Genomic DNA, 21,915 nt, shown 5'->3' with positions numbered 1-21,915 from the left:
TATCAATGCGATTCTTTACTAATGCAGGATATCATTGATATGAAAAAGGTGAAGATTAAATATTGCAGAATATGCAATGAAATATTATATTATTACAAATCTTTAAGTTTTTATAGTATGGTGATTACGCGTTAATATACACAAGCAAATATATTGTAACAAACAAGCAAAAAAAAAAAAAATCTGTTATTTTTTTACATTTATTGTTATACATTGTTCTTTTCATAACATGCGTTGACTCTTGATTTATCTAAGACGTTATAATAGAAAATATGCAGGCCACATTGCGAATTGATTACGTTTCACTTTAACTAATCAATAACTTAATCAACAATTGTTGATCAATAACTTAAAGAATAAACTAATGGGTAATAAAAGAGTAAACTAATGGGTTCATTCAATTGTTGTGAATGAACCCATTAAAATTACAAAGTCATTTAATCGTCATCTGAACTTTCTGAAAACGCTTAAAGCCATTGTAGTGTTATTGTATAAAAACTTCTAAATCTGAGGAAAGTAAAAAAAAAATGTTGCTCGTTTATTTATGTTATTCATTTATTTCAAACTTTTTTTAATGAAAAACAACAACAAAAACAACAAGTAATCAGTGGGACAATAGGAAACGTGCACAAGCAAGAATAACCCTAAGCCCAAGTGGGGGCTTGGGTTTGTTTGGCTTTATTTATTTGGTTTGGACCTAGTGTAATAAAAGAATAAACAAAGTTATACAAACAAAATAAATTTAAAACAAAACCTAATAAAACAAAAGAAAAAAAACAGTAGCATAGTATATTTACAGGTTCAAAGGAGTGGGTAGACGAATAAACTTATTTTCATACTCATTCTTACATTTGTAACATCATCCAGTAATTGCTATTTATGTAAAATAATTAGCTTGCCACTACTTTCCTGTTTGAAAAGGAGTAGGAAGAAGTGAATGCTTGTTTAATCCTATCCCTTTCTGGTATTTAGTTAAAAGATGTAATTTCGGTAATATTTATACGGCTTAGTCTAATTTAATGTCAGACCGTGAGAAAAATCGTTGACTGTGACTCAGATGAGACAGAAAACAGATGTTCTGCGCATGGTAAATTAATTGTGCCTTATGTTGTTCGCCATAAACACATTATGAACAATGCAAAAATATCTAAACATGGATGACATGAAGGACATCTATATTAGTTGACCTAATATAGATGTCCAGGTGGGGCTGGAACTCACCAAATCCTCACTTTTTTTTATCTACAGCTGTAGTCCACATAAAACACATATTTTTATTTGTTTGTAAATTATAACAGATTTGGAACATTATAGAACAATATCCCTTTTTAGATTAAAGAACATTATCTTGTGTCTTTCTAACCTGGACTTCAGAATACAAACCACTAGGTGGCACTCTGGTGCCAATATAGAGTTTGTTACGTAGAACAGCGCCTACCGTTGGAATCGACGCAGGTTGCGGTTTAAACCGATAACATTTCGTTTATCTCCATAGAAACCAGAGGGGGAATCGGCGAACGAATGCGTTGCTGGGTGCCAACCGGGCCCTCTCGTTGAGGCGACACTTTGCTCCTACAAGTCTGTTCTAGGTGCGGTAGCTCTGTGTGCGCCTTCCCATCGGGTGCACTGTGTAATTATCAACCCCACGCAGCTCCTTCACTCAGAGGCTGCTCGTTCACGGAAACTGCAGGCGTACGTCGTCCGGGGCGTCTTTCTGTAGTTTGAAGGGCATGTTAGCAGGCTGCAGTTGTAACCTATGCATGTCCTCGGTTAGACACACGGCTTTGGGAGATGTAGCCTGCCTGGTGATAAACCTGTGGTCAGCATCGCTTTAAGCCCACCTACCTACCTGCGCCTCCTCCCCACCAATCCACCGACTGAGGAAGGAAAGAAGGAAGGAAAGGGCGAGAGTGAAGAGATGCCGATGGTGACTCGGAGGTGGCAGCACAGGAAAGTTCACTGTGTTTCTCTGTAACAGGGAGTGAGTCTTATAAATTTTCCACCCAGACCTCGGACTGAACGACCCGTACCTGCACACAGGGTGTACCCAGCAGAACTGCCGCGGACCTTCGCACAGAAGAACCCGAACAGGTAAAGGTGTTCAGCGATTGAGCTTAAACATATTTCTGTTTAGAGACAGTCTTGGTGTTTCCAGCAGCCATTGCTTCGTTCTGTGTATTGTGTTTTGGCTGCTTGTGTCAGAATGTTTCTTGTTTATAAGTCACGTGTAAGAAGAGAAAGGCTGCTCACCTTTCTCCCACCTGCTGATGAATCACTCTTATATTTTCATCCCTTATCTTAAATGCATGCGCGCACAGTTGCAAATTCTGACACCCACATACATGTCTGAGACCATGTTTTAATGCAAAACACTGTCACAGTTAAAATGACCTTCATGCTCTTTTCTGGTTGTAAAAGCTGTCCTTGATGTCTGAGTGTTTATTGGGCCAAATTACCTCATGCTCCATTCCAGATAAGGCAGCGCTCCTTTCTGTCACAGTATCTGAACACTGTTTCTGAGCATAAAATGTACTGCATACATTATTATTGTATTTGTTTTCCATGTACTGCTGCATGCTGTATTGTCACAATTGCATGTAGTTTAATATTCAGTGAGAGGCTGAGACAGATACAAGCATGAAGCCATGCATGTAGTTTGTAGATTAAATGGAAATTGTAGTTGCAAACAGAATCACCTGTGGCAATGCTAGAGTTTAAATCAGTGCATGCAATTCTAATGCAGCCATCATTGCTCAAGTTTTGGTATTTGCTGGAAGAGCAGTCAGTGAGCCATGAAGCTGCTGTTCCAGGAAGGGTTTGTGTGGCCAGTGAACCGACCTCTCAGTAAGAGAGCTAGACGTTTGCATGCAGGGGATTGTGTTTAATTAGTTTGTCTTTGAATTTTCTTTTTGAGAACAAGATTAATTGACAGTGCAAAAATGATTTTGCATCATACATGTATGATATTTTTAATTAGAGAAAACTCAAGCATAAAGTTTCCACTGGGTGGCTTTACACCGTTTGTAATTGATGGATCGTAGTTTGAATTTCAATTCAAATAGCAAAAACAATCCCAACCATGCTATCAGACTCAAATTCACAGTACGACAGTTTTGGGGGCTTTCAGACATCATCAGTTAGAGTTGACAATAACTTGGGCTTCCTGCCTTGGATGCCTACAGCTGATTGAAAAAAAAAGAGAAGAAAAGAATAGGGGGAATGTCAGTATAACTGGTATTGTCGTTGCAATATGTTTATGTAGTATTTTAAGCCCTTGGTGTAAAGCATAAATTTAATGTTAATATCCTTGTTGCACTTTAGCATATTAGCCTTCCGTTTCAGTGGTGCTGTAAGGCAAAGAATCATTAGAAATGCTCCTTAATGCTACATCATAAACAATCTGATCACCTTCTGTAGATTTGTTGGGCATGTCAGAAAATTGTGTGAGCCGCCGCTCTCATGTACCATATGTTTACACCAGTTCCACACAGTTGTTGTAACTGCAACTTGGACCAGTGACCCTGTCATAGCATTAAGTAGTTCTGTGTGCAGTGATTTAAGATGAACTCACAAAATAAATTAAATTTAATTTCAATGATGTCAGTTGATCCTTAAATATCAAGAAGAACTTGAGAATGTGATATTTGTGTAATAGTAACACATCATTTCTGACTACGATGTCAGAAATGATGAGCAAACACATTATTCAGTACGGGTATGCATCAGTGGTGTAACAGGACTCCATGTTCCACAATGTTCTCCTTCGGTCCCTCATATTTAGACCCACATGACCCATGGTTTTCATGGCTGTGACAGCAGCTATAGGTTTTAACTAGAGATTCGTCTAGTCATGAATCCCTTACTGCAACAAACGCCATGCTGTTGGTTGATGCAGTTATAGGCCAAACATATAGGAGCTCCAAGTTTTGATGCATTTGTGTAACAGAGGGAAAAAGTCTGATCTTTCGGTGTTTGACCTGAACATCACTGATCAGGGTCGATCAAGGGAAAACCGTCAGATTCCAATCGATGGCTGAATGATTGCTGTACCTCTCTTATTAAAAACTGAAAGCAGAATAATTTTTGACTTGATCAGAGAAACGGCGCCACCTAGAAAGATGGGGGTGTAACGCGCATTGGCGTTAGGACCTGGAAGGAGCCATTTACAACTGTGGCAGCAGCTGCTGGTTTCATCTCCGTCTGGGTCATCATTAGTATCCTTGTCACAGGGGTGTACGACTCTGGAGGCATTCATCACCAGCACGCTGCATGGCTTTAATTTCAACACTAAAACACCAAAGAGATCAGAATCTGTCGGGAATAAACACGATGCAGCCATGCAAAGCCAGCAATTTTAGATAAGCGTAATCAGCGCAAGCACACAGCTGATTTGTTTTTTACCCTTAGTATCTAAAGCAAATTGGCTTCTCGCTATTTGTCTGACTCATCCATCTAAAGCTATCTTTGTTGTCAATTAATCCTGCCAGAGGAGCCAAGAAGGCCGGCTGGGGGCTGCTGTTTGGGTTGCACTGACTGCATGCTTCCTGGCTCTCAGCTCTCGAGCCTGAAGGAAGGAGCATGTAAACACTGTGACAGGATTGTTATTATCCAATCATTTCACTCCTGCCTCGGTGAACGTGAGTGGGGATGGAAGTGGTAATCGTTCCCAGAAAAGCTAATGTTTGGCTCCTTCTCTTTTATTATTTAATGACGTTTGTTGTGACAGTGGCTGTTTGGATTGTGGCTGGTTGACGTCACTGATGGTGGGGCGGCTGGCTGAGGGAAAACAATGCAGTGCATGTCACAGAACATGGATGTTCGTCCGGAGGGGATAAGTAAGGGAGGGAACGGGAGTCATTGTGATCAGCCTTTTAGGTTCTCATCTCCTGAAAAATTACAGGATGGTGATGATGAAGGTGGGTAAGATGGAACAATGGGCCCGTGCGAAGAAGTGGGGACAGAAAGGATTGGAAAAATGGGGCGATAAGAGAGCCAGAGAAGAAGGATTAGAGGCTGGATAAACAGTCAGCGCCAAAGGGAAGTGTGAGGGGATCAGTTGAGAGACATTCTACAGAAAGACAGTGTTGCCACTGAAGGGGGCTGTCTTGGTTTGCTCTCTCCTGTCCCCTTACCTCGTTTTGCACCCACCCACATCCACGTGTGCCCACTTACCCTGCTCGCTCAAACGCACCCCCTCCACCCAACCCCTCACTCAGTGCAGTGCATAGACCTCAGGAGTACACCATGTCCAGTCAGTTTCCAGGTTATCAACGACTGGACATGCAGCGTGTTTCTGAGTACATGTGAAATACTGAGGTGGTTCTCATCACAGCATGACAGTCGGGGGGCCTCTGTCTGCTCAAGGTCGTGTGAATAATCAGACGAGAGCGCCATTGTTTCTGTGTCCCTGAGCAGGAAGCTCTCTCTCTCTTTCTCTCTCTCTCTCTCTCTCTCTCTCTCTCGCTCTCTCTCTCTCTCTCTCTCTCTCTGTCTCTTTCCCTACTGACCCAAACTGTGCACACAATGCACAATATGCAATTCCAGCCATGTGGGGAATGGGATGTGGTAGCCATTAACATCACTTTGCCGCTGAAAGGTTCTCAGTCTCAAGAAAAATCTGACTCTGGCATTTTTGTTCCTGTCTTTATGATGAATATCTCAGCCATCACTAACTGAAGGATTGGGGTCATCAGCTTTTTTATCCTCACATGTATGGGGGAATGTTCCCGACTGCATGATATTTTGGTTGTTGAAAGTATTTAACATCCTGTTCTTATGTTTGATACTTAGATTGGAGAGGTACCGATTGCTACAGGCAACTCTTTGATGTCAAAATAGTTACTGTGGGTGGAGGATTCAAGGATGGAGTTGCTTTAAATTGAAGTATGGAGTGCACATTTAACTTCTCTCACACTAAATAATTAATGTCTGACCACAGAAATTATTCTTAATGAATGAAAGAGTGCATTTTGTTGTTGTTTCATAGCTGTTGATGATAAATCTGAATGAGTATTGGGGGATAACGGCTTTACAAAATCCTTCAATATTTCATTTACAAGAATAACGGGGAAAAAAAACAATTTTATTATTTTTTTATTTTTATACATTTTTATTATTTGTGAAAATATTGGTTAAGTGCGCCTTGTCAATACTTCAATATATTACCCACTAGGTTGCAAATTGTACAAGTACTTCTTATTCAGTACCCTTGCTTGGCATGTGAGGAAGCCGAGAAAAGCAAACAAGGGATTTATTTAGTCATTAACGACTGAATGGATTGTTACCCAAATCGTTTGGCCTAAATTCCTCCTTTATTTCTGCCTCTTTGTCTTCTGTCTCATTCTATCTGTCTATGCAGCTTCCTCTCTCTTTTTTTCATTGTAATCCACGCTGCTGATTTGCAAGGTTTTGGACCATGCTGTTTTTTTTTCGCTGCTAGTTTTAAGCAAATTTCCACCAGCTCTGTTGCTTGAAAACCATTGGCCTGCTGCTGCAGACGATAGTGAATTACGTTCAGGTTAGGACGATGAGACGTCTCTTCTCATGTCTTCCTTCTCTCTTGTTAGTTCTCACATTTATTCTTTCATTTGTTTGAAATCAATACACTCAGCAGTTTTGTTCATACCTTGAGGAGGCAGGTAATTGAACAGCGACAATAATTTGACACAGGAATGACTCTGTTGTAATTCTGGGTCAATCGGACATCAGGGCAGTCTTACAGTCATCAACTGAATTGACTTGTTTAGGGAACAAGGTTTACTTTATTTCCTTTACCCTTTAAAAATATGATCTATAAACTGAACTGTAAGATTGACAGACATTTTTACATTGCCTTGAAAACTGTATTTTATTTAACATAACATCAAAATGTAATATTTGTTCAGTTGTTGACTGTATTGTGTTTTCTTTATGACGTTGTAGTTTTCTGTTTTTATTATATAAAGCACCTTGAACCGCCTTGCTGCTGAAATGTGCTATGCAAATAAACTTGATTTTAATTGTGAAGAGGAGAAGGGATCAGTGGTTTTCAATATATTTTTAGATACAATTTAATGTTAAATACCCTTAATTCAGTCATCTCACAGTCAGTCTTCATCAGGAACTAAGAATAATTACGACATCAGGTCTTATCAGGTATGTCTCTTAAACCTTTGCAAATCTAGAGAACGACATTTCTATTAATTTATCTTTTTGTTTCCCAGAAATGGACCAACATAACTTGAGGCAAAGCAAGAGACAAAAAGAGGGCCCAAGAAGCAGAGCAGAGGCTTCAGCCCCAGCTTCAGCTCCAGCTCAAGCTGCAGCCTCAGATGGAGCCAACGATCCCACCACCAGTCAGTCTCCGGTTCCCTCCAGGCCTCCGCGGCCCCAGAGAAGTCCCAGGATTGAGGGATCTGTAGATATTTCAGAACCCACAGTGGAAAACAAAACTGAGCCCAAAACCGAACCCAGAGTTGAGCCCAAAGCCAAACCCAGAGCTGAACCCAAAACCAAACCGAAAACCGAACCAAGAGTTGAACCCAAAACCGAACCCAAAACCGAACCCAGAGTTGAGCCCAAAACCGAACCCAGAGTTGAGCCCAAAACCGAACCCAGAGTTGAACCCAAAGCCGAACCCAAAGCCGAACCCAAAGCCGAACCCAAAGCCGAACCCAAAACCGAACCCAAAACCGAACCCAAAACCGAACCCGCTCCACAAACTAACCAGAACGAGACCACTCCTGACGACAGTGTGGTGAGCCAGCCTGAAACCTCTACCCAGACCGAAGAGCACACCGGGCCGAGTGTCAGGGCGGGTCCTAAAGGTCCGGTCAGAGCTGCATCCGTGCCCCAACCACCTCCCAGCAGACCTGTGTCCTCTCATCTGAACCCGCATGCGCAGAGAGCCCTGTCCTTGGTGGGCACCGCTGACACCCTGCCTCAGATTCAGGATGAGTTCAGGTTAGTTCCTCTGTCTCTTTGTTTGTCTTTCGTGTCCCTAAATGTTTTATTTGGCCTCCCATTCACAGACAGCTGAGACAGTTGCCTCAGTACACATACCAGTTATTTTTATACAGTGAGGCTTAGCTAGCTATGCTGTATCATATTAGCATTTAGTAATAGCCTACTATATATTTATTTTTACATTCTAGGCTAATTTATATGCTTTCTAAATAACGAATATATTCCTTTCACAAATTAAAACAGTCTAAACTTACCGACTGCTCTCTATTATGTATCAGTTCAATTCTTTGTCAACACAAATAATAAATCAGCCAATCGCATGGCGTTTTCTTGACGCACTCTGAACCCCGTAGTAGCAGCCCAGCTGATGCTGACTGCATCTATTCCTTTTTGGCCACAATGTCCCCGTCTACTGAGGGACTCCTTCAGCTTCACTGAGTTTCTCTGACTGAAGTAAAAGGGTTGTTAGACGTGATATTAATTTTAAAAATTACTTCTGCACTAATGGGACATTATAATGGTTCAGCTTTAGCACATCATCCATCTTTTCACACGATTTAATGTGCTGAGAGGATTAAGGCTACAAAGTAGCATTATGTTTGATAATTCTTCCAGCAAGGTTTTTAGATTGCTCATGTGCACAACAGCTTTCCTCTTCCTGCTCAGGGAGATAAATGTTGACTGTGGCGGAGAAATCTTTGCTTTTGCAGTGCCATGCTGTCATCTGCCCACAGACCTTCTGGTTTCAACAGAAACATATGTACTTAAACAAACAAAGGTCATGTCAGGGTCTGAAATCTTGATCGTCAGACTGAATCCTGTTGCCTGATGGGCCAAACTGACCGCGCAGTAATGCAATGTACAAAAACTGATCAAAATTCAAACACTAGACTTAGAAAGAACACATTTAAATGTCTCCCGCTATGGCGTGAAAGTAAAGGAAAGGAAAGCCAAGACACAATGAGATGTTGTTGCAGAGGTTGCCGTCTCATTCATTCTGTGAGCTGTGACTCAGGTCTGTAGGAGATGAGTGGCAGTGGGATCTTGCGTAACACCCTTTCCTGACAGGGTGCACATCATCACCTGGAACGTGGGCTCTGCCACGCCACCTGATGACATCACCACTCTGCTTGGACTGAACGTGGGAGACGGAAACACAGACATGTACATCATAGGGTGAGTGGGTGTCCTGTGTGGGGGACACATCAGTGGGTTCCTCACTGGTCACTTTATGATGGCTTGTCCTGCATATTATGCTGAGGAAAAATCCTTATGGATTTCTCCTACTTCAGTTGTTTTTTTTTTGTCACAAATAAATGTTTTAGATTATCAAACGAAATTCAATATGAGACTAATATAACCTGAATAAATACAATATGTAGCTTTTAAATGATGGTTTTCTTTTTTTTATTATTTAGAAAATAGCTCTCCAAGCAAACCTGGCTCTGTGTGGTAAAGTAGTGGCCTTCAAGACCTAATAGCTGGTTGGCAGTGACAGCTGCTACACTGCTTTTGATAACAGACATCACTTTTAGATCGTGTGGAGGAGTGGTTCATGGAAAATGTGTTGCTTTTCGAGACTTTTCTGCCTATTTCTTGTTGTCAAAGAGGTTCAGTTTCAGCAATTTCTTGATTCTAATGGACAGCCCATTCTCTGGCTCAGTTACAAACCAAATAAATGTGATTAATTACTACTGTTATTTCTCGATTTAACAACAGTGGTGGTAATGTTTCCATGTGGGACCAGGCTGGTATTTAAAGTAGCTCTTTTCCCCTTAAGTAATTGAATTATCATCATAAAACTGCATATTGTATTTATTTAAATTAGTTGCTCTGAAACATTTCAGTGTGACAAAAAAGCAGAGTGTAAGCAGTCTGCAAAGGGGGGAAATATTTTCTCAGAGCACTGTGGACACAGTGTCGACGGTGCTGGTAATAAAGTGTCGGATTGAGAGTTAAATGTGTCCAACTGGAAATTCTCTGGGGTTTATTTTTTGTGTCATTTTCTTTCCAAGGCTGCAGGAGGTGAACTCCATGATTAACAAAAGGCTGAAAGACGTCCTCTTCACAGACCAGTGGAGCGAGGCCTGCATGGAGAGTCTGAGCCCCTTTGGTTATGTGCTGGTCAGTAATAGTTTGTTTTCCTTGCAAATAGTAATGCTCACTCTCGGAATAAAACGCTAAACGGCTCATCTTTGTGCATGCTGTATTATCACTGGGGAGATCTCAGCTTCTTGCTGTCTAGGCTTATTTTGTTCCCTCAGCAACGGATGGGGTGATGATTTATAACGGGCATCTATGTCAGTGGATCTATTATCCTCTGCTGTCTGCAGAGCTCTCACTGAGTGTTCCTCACTGCAACTTTGTAGCTCTATAATTTACGCCTTAAAGGGTCCATATACCAAGAAATTATGGTAATACTCAGATGTGGTTGAGTACACCTGCTTCCAAAAAAAAAAATCTACATAAGACATTTACCAAGAAAAAGCAGTAAATTCTCTTGTTGTGTTTGCAGTTTTCATATCGAAGCACACATTGCAGCTGTGGTAGGTGTGGCACTGGCTGCTTCTGGAACAAAGCGTGGCACGGTTGCTGTGCTGAGCCAGAGTGCGTGTGAATGAGCTGTCAAGCAAAAAAGTGTTGGACAAATGTCTCCCAGGGTGCCGTTTTATTTTTGGATCATGTTGTCGGTGTGGACGCGCCTCTGACAGTGAAATTGATGCTGTCCCCCAGCTATTACATGGCTTACTAGGTTGGTTTGATCCTCTTCAAATTCATCTTTGTGTGTCTGCTTCTGGTGAATATTGAGACAGTAGGTCAGGAGTTTTGAAACACAGGACGATTTTTTAAAGCAATTGTTCCATAATAGGAAGTTACAACGCCTTACAAAAGTAATAATTCCCCTCACTAATTATTTACTGTGCACCCCGAGGCTTTAATGTATGTCAATAGGATTTTATGTTATCCACCAACTCAGTGGTGTGCAGTTATGAAGTGGAAGAAATTATACATGGGTCTCAAAAGATTTTAATAAAAAAATGCAAAAGACATGTTGTGCAAACCCAAACAGCCTTTTCTTGTCTAGAGCCCCAAAACCTACAAGACACTGTAAACAAGTTTTACCTATCACATTTTCAAAATACTTCCTAAATGGTGATTTTTTTCAATTTTTATATATTAGAGGTGCACCAATTGCTGGCTTATTGTCAAATAGCAATTTTTATAAACCCTGGCCAGCTGATTCCGATTTTTCCCGATACAAATTATTTTTGTTTGAAATGTTGCTAAATCCAAGAAAGTTGCTGAGTTGGAAACAGTGATTCACTGTTGTTAGCTGCAAATGTGCAGACATGGCCTGGTGGGCCATTCTGTCAGTCAAACCTCTCTCACAGCAGAGCAAAAGAACACTGGATTTTATTTAGTAAAGAGAGGCTAAATACATGCCAGACAGTGTGCATCCTTTTCCTTCCAAGTCAAATTATCCACCAATTTGTGTTGGTCTATATCTTCAAATCCAGAGGAAACACATTGAAGTGTGGCTGTAATATGACGAGATGTGAAAAATATAAAGGGGCATCAACGGTGAACAGACACAGTAACGAAAGAGCTCATCTGTCTTGCTCTCTGCTCTCTAAGTCTTGTTTTCAGGTTCCTGCGAGTACAGGAATCAGCCCTTCGCTGCAGTAGTACAGAGCTTACGCGGCACTTTTATTTACTGGTGATTCACCACAAACTTTCTGCTGATCGCCTCGATCATTTCTGTGTTTGTAAGCTAGAGTTTACACTGTCTAACAGTAGCATGGCACAAACCAGTAAGTTTGGGAAATCAAGTTGTTTCCAATAAACATAATTTACATCATTTTAATGAAGCGTGGTTATTGCTCTAAATAATGAAGTGTGGAGGAGGACTGTGATGTTTCTGTTGTCATCTGTGTCAGAGACTGGGATGAAGAAACTGTTATTTAAAATTAACAAGCCTCCCTGCTGACGTCACCATTTGTTACTCACAGTTCATTTCCTTTGGCATGGACAGTGTTGCATAAAGTCAAATGTACATATCTGGCCCGGTCACTCGTCTTTGGGTCTCAATAACTTATCTGCTCTGAGCAAGAGTGGGACAGATATTGATTAGAGATCCTTTTCAGCCACAGAACAGGCAGGCAGCGTTATGTCGGATGGCTTTATAGTTGCGATGAACCTCTTACGCAACAAAGTTGTTCAAATAGGCTGTTAGTATGCAGAAAAAATGAGGCTAGTCACGTGGGGATGTTTGCCTGTGAGGGATTTCAGTCCGGGTGTGATTGTGCTTCTTCAGACTGTGGTTGGGGGTTGGGATCTGTGGACGACTTGACAGAGAGGGGGGGGGTTGGGACATGTGTACATGTCTGGGAACAGGTTTGACATATCATGCACATTCCTGTTCCCGTACTTGACGTTGTGGTGTGTTTAACGCCACAACAATACCTCCAGTGTTGTTTAATGTCAGAGGAACACAAATGTCATGATCTGCATATTGTACTGGAACACAACACAAGACTGGAGGTTGGAGGATAAAGAGCGCTAATGTTACCTTTCTTCCTATGTTTGGATGAACTAGATGCTGTTCCGTCCTCTATGTACACTGCATTGTGTTCAGGAGCTGCACAGCAAAGCCGCAGGCACTTTGACGAAGGGTCATGATGTTTTGCATTTGTACAGTTGTGCTTTTGTGCAACTCATGCAAAGTCGCTCATCATATCTCTCCTGCCTTTTTATGCTCCTAGCCTTACCCAGCTTTACATTTCTGTCCCTCAGGTAACATCCGAGCGAATGCAGGGCCTGATACTGCTGGTCTTTGCCAAATACTTCCATCTGCCTTTCCTTCGTGGAGTCCAGACAGAGACCACCCGCACAGGACTGGGGGGTTATTGGGTAAGATGGCTACCGAGACCTGCAAAGGGTTAGAGAAACCGCACCCACTGCGGCTGAAGGCGTGCATTCCAGTTATTGATGCATTGATGTAGACATAAGCAGGAAAGAGTGTGCCCTATCAGTTTTTAGAATTTGTTAGTCAAATGCTGTGTCGTTTATATGTAATGCTAAAATGATGCATGTCAGGATCTAACAAACAGGCTCTCTCAATGCATGGAAAGTCAGTTAGAATCAACGGTGTCAGTGAGTCTCATTAGTCCTGAATCCTGATCTTAAAATCCAGTACGACTGATGCGTACAAAAACCATTGTTATAGCTCCTACAATACAATTTCTTTCTGGGTATGTTTCATTAAAACTCTCACACACTCACACTCATTACTTTGCAACATTTGTCAGTGAACCTGCTTCTTTAATGTCTCAATAATATCCAAAAAAACTATTTTATTGTCTTGTATTTCTACCAAACGGCACAATATTTTCCATCTTGCCACCAGAACATAGCTAAGATGGGTTTGCTGTGATTTCCAGTTATTTCTGATTAACTGTTATCTGCTTCAGCTCATTCTGGGAGTTCTTTAATTATTCTCCACAGTCCCTCTCTTTTGACTCATTTCTGTCTAAAGCAAAGATCAATGTACAAAATATCTTCAGTGTACCACTAACATCAACCCAAGTATCAGCAGGGGTACTTGTAGCACAGCTTAAGAACCGTTGAATTTCATTATTATAAACCTTTAGATCAATTTTTGCCGTGTTTGCCAAGATATCCAGATTTTCTTCTGGAGCATTGTTTTAATGAGTCACAGGAGTAGTAGCAGAGAATCCACTGACTCATTTTGTCTCCCCCCCCCGGTGTGCACCTCACTCTCTGCATCAAATATTGATGCTGTCTGCTCTTTAATGAGGGCACTTCCTGTTTCGCTGTGAAGCATACCCATACAGCCGACACACACCATGCTACTTACTGTTTGAGGAGGTTTATTATAATTACTGATGATAATCAATCATATACTCAGTAATTATTACATTTTCATTCAGCAACATGTAAAAACGATGACTGCTAATGCTTTTTGTTTTGTATGTTGCTCTTAGACGTTTAAGAAACCCTCAGTTAAAAACCTCCGTTCTGCCTTTTCTGCAGGGGAATAAAGGTGGCATTAGCGCCCGCATGACCGTGTTTGGCCACAGCGTCTGCTTCCTCAACTGCCACCTGCCTGCTCACATAGAAAACCATGAAGACCGTATGTACGACTTCGAGAGCATCTTGCAGCAGCAGCAGTTTGATAGCCAGGGGGCCACTGGTGTTCTGGATCACGAGTAAGTCTCTGCACATACATCCACAGGTTCAGACATCTATTAGTCATGAATCAGACTGGTTAATATGTAGTTTTTGTAAGCTTTGGAAACATCAGATGAGACCACTGGAATATTTAAATGTACAGTGAATAGCAGCAGTGTTTGTGTTCATTAAATGGTGTCTACTGTTGAAACGGGTGAAAGATTTATGTTTTTTCCATTACCAAACAAGACAACAAAGAGATGAATGAGCCAATGGCTCACTGTTGGAGCTCAAACAATACTAGGATGTTCTATAAAGAAGATCTATGGTAACAATAATGTATTTTTTATTATTTCATTTACTGAGAAAAAATATAGAAAAGAAAGACATTTAGTACAATTGTATTCTGAGTTTCCAGTACTACTTCATTTGTTATCAAAATGTTAAAATCAAAATTTATATAAAGAAAAACAAAACAGATGTGCTTTACTTTGACTAATATATCCAGACTGTAAACTATATGTACTGAGTCACTTTAGAGTTTAAGTTATGTTTTTGTTTTTTTATAAATTTTTTTTGTATTAAATATTCTAATTTTCTGAGAAGATGCTTTTTGGATTGATTAAAAATCAATGCCTTAGACAGATGTTACTCTGTTTTATATTGATATATAAATATATTTCACATTTTGAATTAAATGACCAAAATAAACAATCTTATTCTAAATTACTGAGATGCTCGTGTATGTGTCTGCTGTCAAAACCCATAAACACAAGTCCTTTATAATGCTCCGGTTTTTAAAATTATACATTCTCATCAAATCTTTTCTTTACTTTCAGTATTGTGTTCTGGTTTGGGGATCTTAATTTCCGCATTGAAAAAATGGATATCCAAGCTGTGAAATCAGCGATCGAGAACAACAAGTACTCCATGTTGTGGGAGAATGATCAGGTAAAAAGAAGAGGGGTTTGTGTTGTGTGTTTTACTAGAGGACTCTGAAACTATTCAACTACTGCTCATTAAAAGTACTTAATACAACATGTGGTTTCTGTTTGCTTTCATTTGCATTTTTAGAAAACTAAAAACCTATATAAACCCAAAGATTATGTCAATTTTCATTATGACTTCTACATTAAAATGAACCAGGACCTCATAATGATTTACTTATTTTCAATTCCTTCATTCTGCCACTAGAGGGAAATAGAGACACCCACAATTCTGTAAGCAGTTAATTTATGAGAAGGCGTGCGGTTTATTTATTGTAATTTTCTGCAGCTAAACATGACCAAAGACAGTGAGACCGTGTTGGAGGGATTCCAGGAGGGGCCGCTGAGATTTCCTCCCACCTACAAGTTTGACGTTGGAACAAACACGTACGATACAAGGTTGGTGAGGCCAGGGGGGGTATTTCAGATTCTAGGCCACTGATCACAGATCAGAGCCGAGCAAAGAAACAGTTATTACACTCTGATGTCTGAAAGGTCCCCACTACCCTGAAGGGGATGTGAAAATGCTTCTTTTTTTTTCCCCTCCCACATTCTTCGTTTTAAAAAGCAGTTTCTCAGCCTTGTTCAATCTTTGTCTCAAAATCATTCCAGTGGGAAGAAGCGTAAACCAGCTTGGACTGACCGGATCTTGTGGCGCCTGAGGGCCACAGCACCAGCTGCTCAGAACGTGGCAAAGCGTGTTTCGGTTTCGGGGTTGGCCAGCGGGATCAGAGTAACGCAGCACTTCTACCGAAGCCACATGGAGTACTTAGTCAGCGACCACAAGCCGGTGTCGTCCATCTTTACCCTGGAGGTGAGACACAGTGGGAGACATTATGAAGATGCTGTTTTACTATTAGGATCTGTGAAACATTGAAATACCAGTTCTAACAACAAGTTCATTTAAAGAAGGTTATCTGGACTCAAATGTTTTACCCAGTAAATAAACAGTCTTCACTCAAATCAATGCGTATATGCATACTCTCTTTACTGATGATCTGAATATTGAGGGTTTATATTCAGATTACTTCCTGCATAATTGGTAACCAAGATTTAAAGACCTTTCATACAAAAAAATAGCAGCCGAGACTTGTGACCTAACGGTAGCTAAAGTATACAAATGTTGCTAATTTGCCACTTAAGCATGAGAACACCGACAACCCAACAGCTTTAGCAACTTTTGTCCTGCCTTTATGTACTTACAATTACAGTCATGGGCAAAAGTTAAGATTGACGGAAATCTTTTTTTGCACACTTTACTGCTTTGTTTTTTGTGGATGTTTGCATTGAGTCTAAGGTGCATTTATTTCCACTATTAAATTTGTTTTCAGCTAAGCAGAATGACCTGTTAGCTTCCCTTGGCTCCAGAGAAAACGTCAAGAGAACAGGGCAGCAATCACTCGTTTAATGTATTTGAATTTAAAGAGTAGGGAGGTTTCTTTTAAAAGAGGGGTGCAATTAAAATTGTTCTTCTTTTCTAAACTGTGGTTGCCTCCAAGGAAATGCATACTATCATTTTCTATTTGTATTAAATCATCTGAAGTTCATCAAGAAATTTGAGTAGAGCAGTTCATCTGTTGCTTAGAAATCCTCAGGATGTCCAAGAAAGTCTTACAAGTGCAGGGATTGTCTGCTGTAGAGGGTTCAACTAGGTTGCCACCGAGTCAGAGCTTGAAAGAAGCAAATTCTCTCAAAGATGGCACTGGGATCTTATGGTTGAACATTTTGATCATGATTTTCACTTCTGTTAAACAATGTCTTAACAGAATGTCTTACATGCCTTAGCTGCTTGCATTCTTCCCATTGTGATGCGGAAGGGGTGACAAAGCAGCTCAAGGAGCAAGACAATCATTTTTGGGACCGTGGCCATATAGAAAACCTCCGCAAAATCTTAATCCCATCAAATTACTGTGGTTTATAATTAATAAAAATGATGAACTGACAAACTTCAAGCCCTGAAAAAGCAGGTGTGGGTCACCATAAGTTAGGGTTTCGCTAGAAGTTCTAGAAGTTAGAACAAGTACACCATAGTCAATTACAGACATTTTGAAAATGAAAGATCAGCACACATGTACTGAGTAGGTGGATTTATTACTAAATATAAGCCTTTAACTTATGAATTGTTTATTATTGAATGTCTTTGTACCATCAAAACCTCCCAGGAGAAGGTTTAGCAAGACTGGAACTGCAAAGTTACTGAGTAAAAAAAAAAAAAAAAAAAAAAAATCGTGTCACTGTCCTAGTTTTTCTCAGCTGCTGGAGTATTTCTGTCTCTCACAACAATTAAGGCATATAATTTTAGCAGTTAATGTTTTAATAGTTTTTCCTTCTATTTTAATCTGTGGAGCCCATCTCAAAGCCCCGTACAGTATTTCGTGACCCACATCAAGAGACTTATGCTCAATCTCTTCAGTTTCCATACAGGGCAGACGTTCCTCTGGTCACTCTCATAGTGGAGGATGAGTGGAAGAGTTATGATGATGCAAAGGTGATATTCAAACTGATGCCCAGCTATTCTCGAAGTGCTTGGGACTGGATTGGATTGTACAAGGTAACTTGTCGTACTGCTTCCTCCCCGTTATAGTGTCATTGTCAGCAAACACATCTGCAGACGTAATTTCAAGAATTTTGTGTGAAATAATTAATGTTGTAATTTTTTTGTTGCGCCAACAGGTGGGTTTCAAGCACCATAAAGATTACGTGGGATACATGTGGGCTAGGAATGAGGGGGCAAATCTCTACAGCCAGGAACATCAGGTAATCTAGAGACACGTTGAATTCTCTTCTTGGAGAATATTTCTGTCGCATTCGATAAATATTTGAAAATCTTTTCTCCAGTTACAGTTTTCAGAGGAGGAATTACCCAAATTCTCAGGGGATTTTATCTTGGGTTACTATAGCAACAACATGAGCACCATTGTGGGTGTAACAGAGCCATTTCAGGTAATCATAACGCGTTGCTTTTATCTTTGAGCTAATAAAAAGCTTTTATCTTCATCTTCACAGTTTACTGGCATTTTGCAGCTTTCTCAACACTTTTCCATCCATCCTCAGATCCAGCTGCCCGCTGAGAGCGATTCAGGCAGCTCTTCAGACAGCTCTGACGTCAGCTCAGAAAACGACAGCACTGTTGTCATGAAGTTGATGACCCGCAGTCCAAGTTTACGGCGCAAACACCGCAGTCGCAGCCGCAGCCGTGGCCGCAGCCAAAGCAGCAGCCAAAGCCGCAGCCGTAGTTTTAGCGGCGGTCGTTCCGGGAGTATCGCTAGCAACCTTTTGAGCAGCCTCTCTGGCAACTTTTTCAGCAACGTCCCTAGCAGCCCCCCCAGCACCCGCCCTACCAGCCGCTGTGGCACCCCCGCTAGCAGCCGCCCCAGCACCCCTACAGAGCTCAGGGTGATGGAGGTCAGTCTCGCTGATGGCACCGCTGCAGGGAGCGAGAATACGGGACGCCCAGCAGAGGGCAGCCAGAGTCAAGGGGCAACAGACAAAAACAAGGAGTGTTCAGGAATGTGATGCAACAAAAGCCCCGGTGTTTTTACAGGTTACATAACCAACTGTTGTGTCTTTATTTCATACATTCACAGCTCTGTATGTTTTCTGTGAGGAAAATATACAGTTTATAATGCCATCCTTTTCAGAAATAGTCATCTGGTTGGTTACAATGTTTCTACTTGCCGTTGAGTTGTGCACTTGGCATATTGTGTTTTTTGTTTGTTTGTTTGTTTGTTTTTTGTATATCTTTCACTCTGTCCGGAGTTTTCTCTACCTTTGTCCGTTCTCAGGTGTGGACAGTACAGGGACTGACAACTTGCATTTAGATTTTCTCACAGATTCACAGTTATAAAGTGACACACACTCCATCATCACTTTTCACAACAATATTTGATCTGCCAAGTCGTTGGGTCAGTATAGTTCAAATCAACAACATAAATAGATAAAAAAAAAGTAATTTAATTATTATGTAGTAATTTGACCCTAAGTTCTGAATCAAATCTAACTTGTTAGCAGTGCATTGTAAAAGTATGTGTGTACTTCCTGAACATTTACACATTTTATCACATTACAACAGCAAACTGCAATGGGTTTGCTGGAGGATTCTAAGTGATAGATCAACACAAAGTAGTGCAGTACAAGCAAAATCATATGTAATTTTTTTTACAAATACTGTTTTCTATTAACATTCCCCAAAACTTTATTTTTCACAAACCACTTTTCCATTTAATTACACCTGCAACAGTAGTGTTGGAAAAAAAAAAATTAAATTAGAGAATTCTGTTGATAGCTGGGGAAATTATCCAAATATGAACCGCATATCACACCCAGTTATGAAATGATTTCTGAGTTTGGTTTAAGCTTGTAGTTCTGGCTGGTTGCATAAACTATACGTCATCGCTGCATCACTCCATTGACCTGTGAACCTGACTTGTCCCTATACAAGTCTCTGACTGCCTCACTTGCCTCATCACATCTGTCTTTTAACAAAACGTGGAGGCTCAGGTGACGCCTTAATCTTAATCCCGTGTGGATTAAAGTGCTGCAAGGTGAACCTCTGCCCCAGTCTCAAGTTGTTGTTTTTCAGGAACAAAAAAAACTTGAACTTTTGGTCTGATTTGACCAGAGCACCATCTTTCACATGTTTTCTGTGTTCCATACATTAATTTTGGCAAACTGCTTGTGTCTTTGGGCTTATTTAAATAATGTCTTTATTTATTTTCTTACTACTTTTTGACTTGGTCCAGATCTGTGGAGTCCACTTCTAATAGATTTTCTGTCTACAGATTTGCCCACCTTACCGGTGGATCTCTGCAGCTCCTCCACAGTCACCACAGGCCTCTTGGCTGCTTCTCTGATTAATGTCCTCAATATCAGACCTGTTATTCGGTGGATGGCTTCAACTTGGTTGAAGTACAGTTTTGCTATTTTTTTGTTCTACTTGTTTTAAACGGTACTTTTTGAAATGACCAAAACTTCACCATAACCTTTCTTCTATCCTGTTTATGATGTTCGGGTCTTCATGACGTTCCATCAACTTTCACCAGTGAACCTCTGAGGATATAATTTCCCTTCCAACTTGTCTTTGTGTATCATGAAAGGTCTCAATAAAATACCTTAAATTTGCATTTACAACAAAATGTGAAATAGTTAAAGGGATATTAATACTTTTGCAAGGCACTGTGTAATCTCACTGCCAGCGTATATCACACTACTAGTGTCTGAAAGCTGCTAAAGCTGCATGACTTGGCTTGCGAAAATGGAAAAATGTTCAACAAAGACGGTTGAGATGGTTCTTCTGAGTCCTGAGCTTTATTGCTTTCTGCAGCAAGAACAGCACATCAGATCCCTGTGGACTCTGTGCACTGCTCTGAAGATTCACACAGTCTTTTAACAGTTTTCTACACACACCCACAAAATCACACCATCCTCAACACACATTAAAACACTTTAGAAACTTGTTACCCCTTTGATTAAAAATCTATTCTGTCCAGCCTCACAACACAAATTAAAGAGTGTATCAACTCTGTGTTTTCGCTCTCTGAGCTCGTCGTCACGCCTATGAAATCACAATTCACTTAGTTATCCAACACGTTAAAAGGTCAGCATGTCATACTATTGACTGGTGCCACTTATTTTTGCATAGAGAAACATACACAATTTCTATCACACTTGCCTTGTGGTCCATACTTTGACCTGTCAGTCATAAAATATGCAGGAAGCACTTCAAATGATTCTTTCAGAAGAGATTCATCCTTCCTGGATGCATTAAAATCAGAGACAGTGGATCAGAGGCAGTGATTCAGGAAGCTCTCAGACGCTCAACACATTCTAGTCTAAAGAGTAAGAGCATGGGCGCCCTTAAATAGATCGTTGTCCAGTCAATAGCAGGATGCTGCGGGTTTGGACGGAGGTGTTGGGTGTCACAGCACAGCTGTCCCACCAGAACTGGTTGAGTAACGGCTGACCAGGCCTGAACTACAGAGGTGATGACTGCAGCAATACCTGAGCTGATCCATTGTGACGCATTTATGCACACACACACACACACACACTCCTGAGCTTCATAGGATTATTTTTAAAAGCTTTTTTTAAGAAAAGAAAATTGCATTGTTTAATTGGATTTTAAGTCTATGTTAAAATAAGAAATATTTAAATCATGTTTTTTTTGTTTTTTGCTCAAACTCTGAAGTTCAATCTGGAAAAATTTTACAAAAGTGGGCAGTAAATTTGCTGGATTGACCTGCTGGAGAGATTCTTATGTACCTATAAGCCCCGTCAATCAAAGATGAAATGCTTAACTGTAGATTAACATGACGGTGGGAGTGAATAAACTTTCCTTACTGAATGTTTTAATTTTTAAAAATGTGAAATATATATATATATATATATATATATATATATATATATATATATATATATATATATATAGTTGAAGCTTTTTTCTTTCTTGCTCAGATTTTTCCCTCTTTGATCCTATTAATAAGATGATGACAACCGTAGTCTCAGTCGTGGTGTTTTATAGTTACCGTGTGATCTCTGATGCACCGTTTTAGACGTGTAACTTTGGGGCTGTTAGAGTAGGACTGTGCTGTGGCCGTAATTTGTGTGTGTATGTCTGTAGTTAGTTGTTTGTGTATGTGTTTTTTCTGAAAGTGTGCGAGTGTGTGCTTTGGATGACAGATGTGTGCGTGTGTGTGTGTGTGTGTGTGTATGAGTTACGGGGGCCGTTGAATGGGACTGCGGCTGTACTTGCATGGTTTGCTGCTGGACATACCGTACATTCCGGTACTGTTGT

The 21,915-nt window shown here is 40.5% G+C and overlaps 1 protein-coding gene across 3 annotated transcripts; it reads left to right on the top strand.

The window, feature by feature from the left end:
- The first annotated feature begins 885 nt into the window (after nucleotides 1–885).
- LOC106961879 (inositol polyphosphate 5-phosphatase K-like) lies at nucleotides 886–19,044 on the top strand. Of its 3 annotated transcripts, none has more exons than XM_015055966.1 (14): nucleotides 886–1,938; nucleotides 2,008–2,091; nucleotides 7,203–7,941; nucleotides 9,013–9,120; nucleotides 9,960–10,068; nucleotides 12,739–12,855; nucleotides 13,999–14,174; nucleotides 14,976–15,087; nucleotides 15,412–15,521; nucleotides 15,735–15,936; nucleotides 17,536–17,673; nucleotides 17,796–17,879; nucleotides 17,961–18,065; nucleotides 18,177–19,044. In XM_015055966.1, the coding sequence occupies exons 3-14, from the start codon at nucleotides 7,205–7,207 to the stop codon at nucleotides 18,636–18,638; spliced, it is 2,460 nt and encodes an 819-aa protein (XP_014911452.1). In that variant the 5' UTR covers nucleotides 886–1,938; nucleotides 2,008–2,091; nucleotides 7,203–7,204; the 3' UTR covers nucleotides 18,639–19,044. The 3 variants fall into 3 exon arrangements, with proteins under 3 accessions (XP_014911452.1, XP_014911451.1, XP_014911453.1); XM_015055967.1 differs by having other exon boundaries at nucleotides 891–2,091; nucleotides 7,203–7,480; nucleotides 7,673–7,941; XM_015055965.1 differs by having other exon boundaries at nucleotides 886–2,091.
- The last annotated feature ends 2,871 nt before the right edge of the window (nucleotides 19,045–21,915 follow it).

This window comes from Poecilia latipinna, unplaced genomic scaffold, assembly GCF_001443285.1.
Source record: "Poecilia latipinna isolate Pla-1442-1.1 unplaced genomic scaffold, P_latipinna-1.0 Scaffold1346, whole genome shotgun sequence".
NCBI classification, from domain to species: domain Eukaryota; kingdom Metazoa; phylum Chordata; class Actinopteri; order Cyprinodontiformes; family Poeciliidae; genus Poecilia; species Poecilia latipinna.
This window is presented reverse-complemented; position numbering and strand designations above follow the sequence as displayed.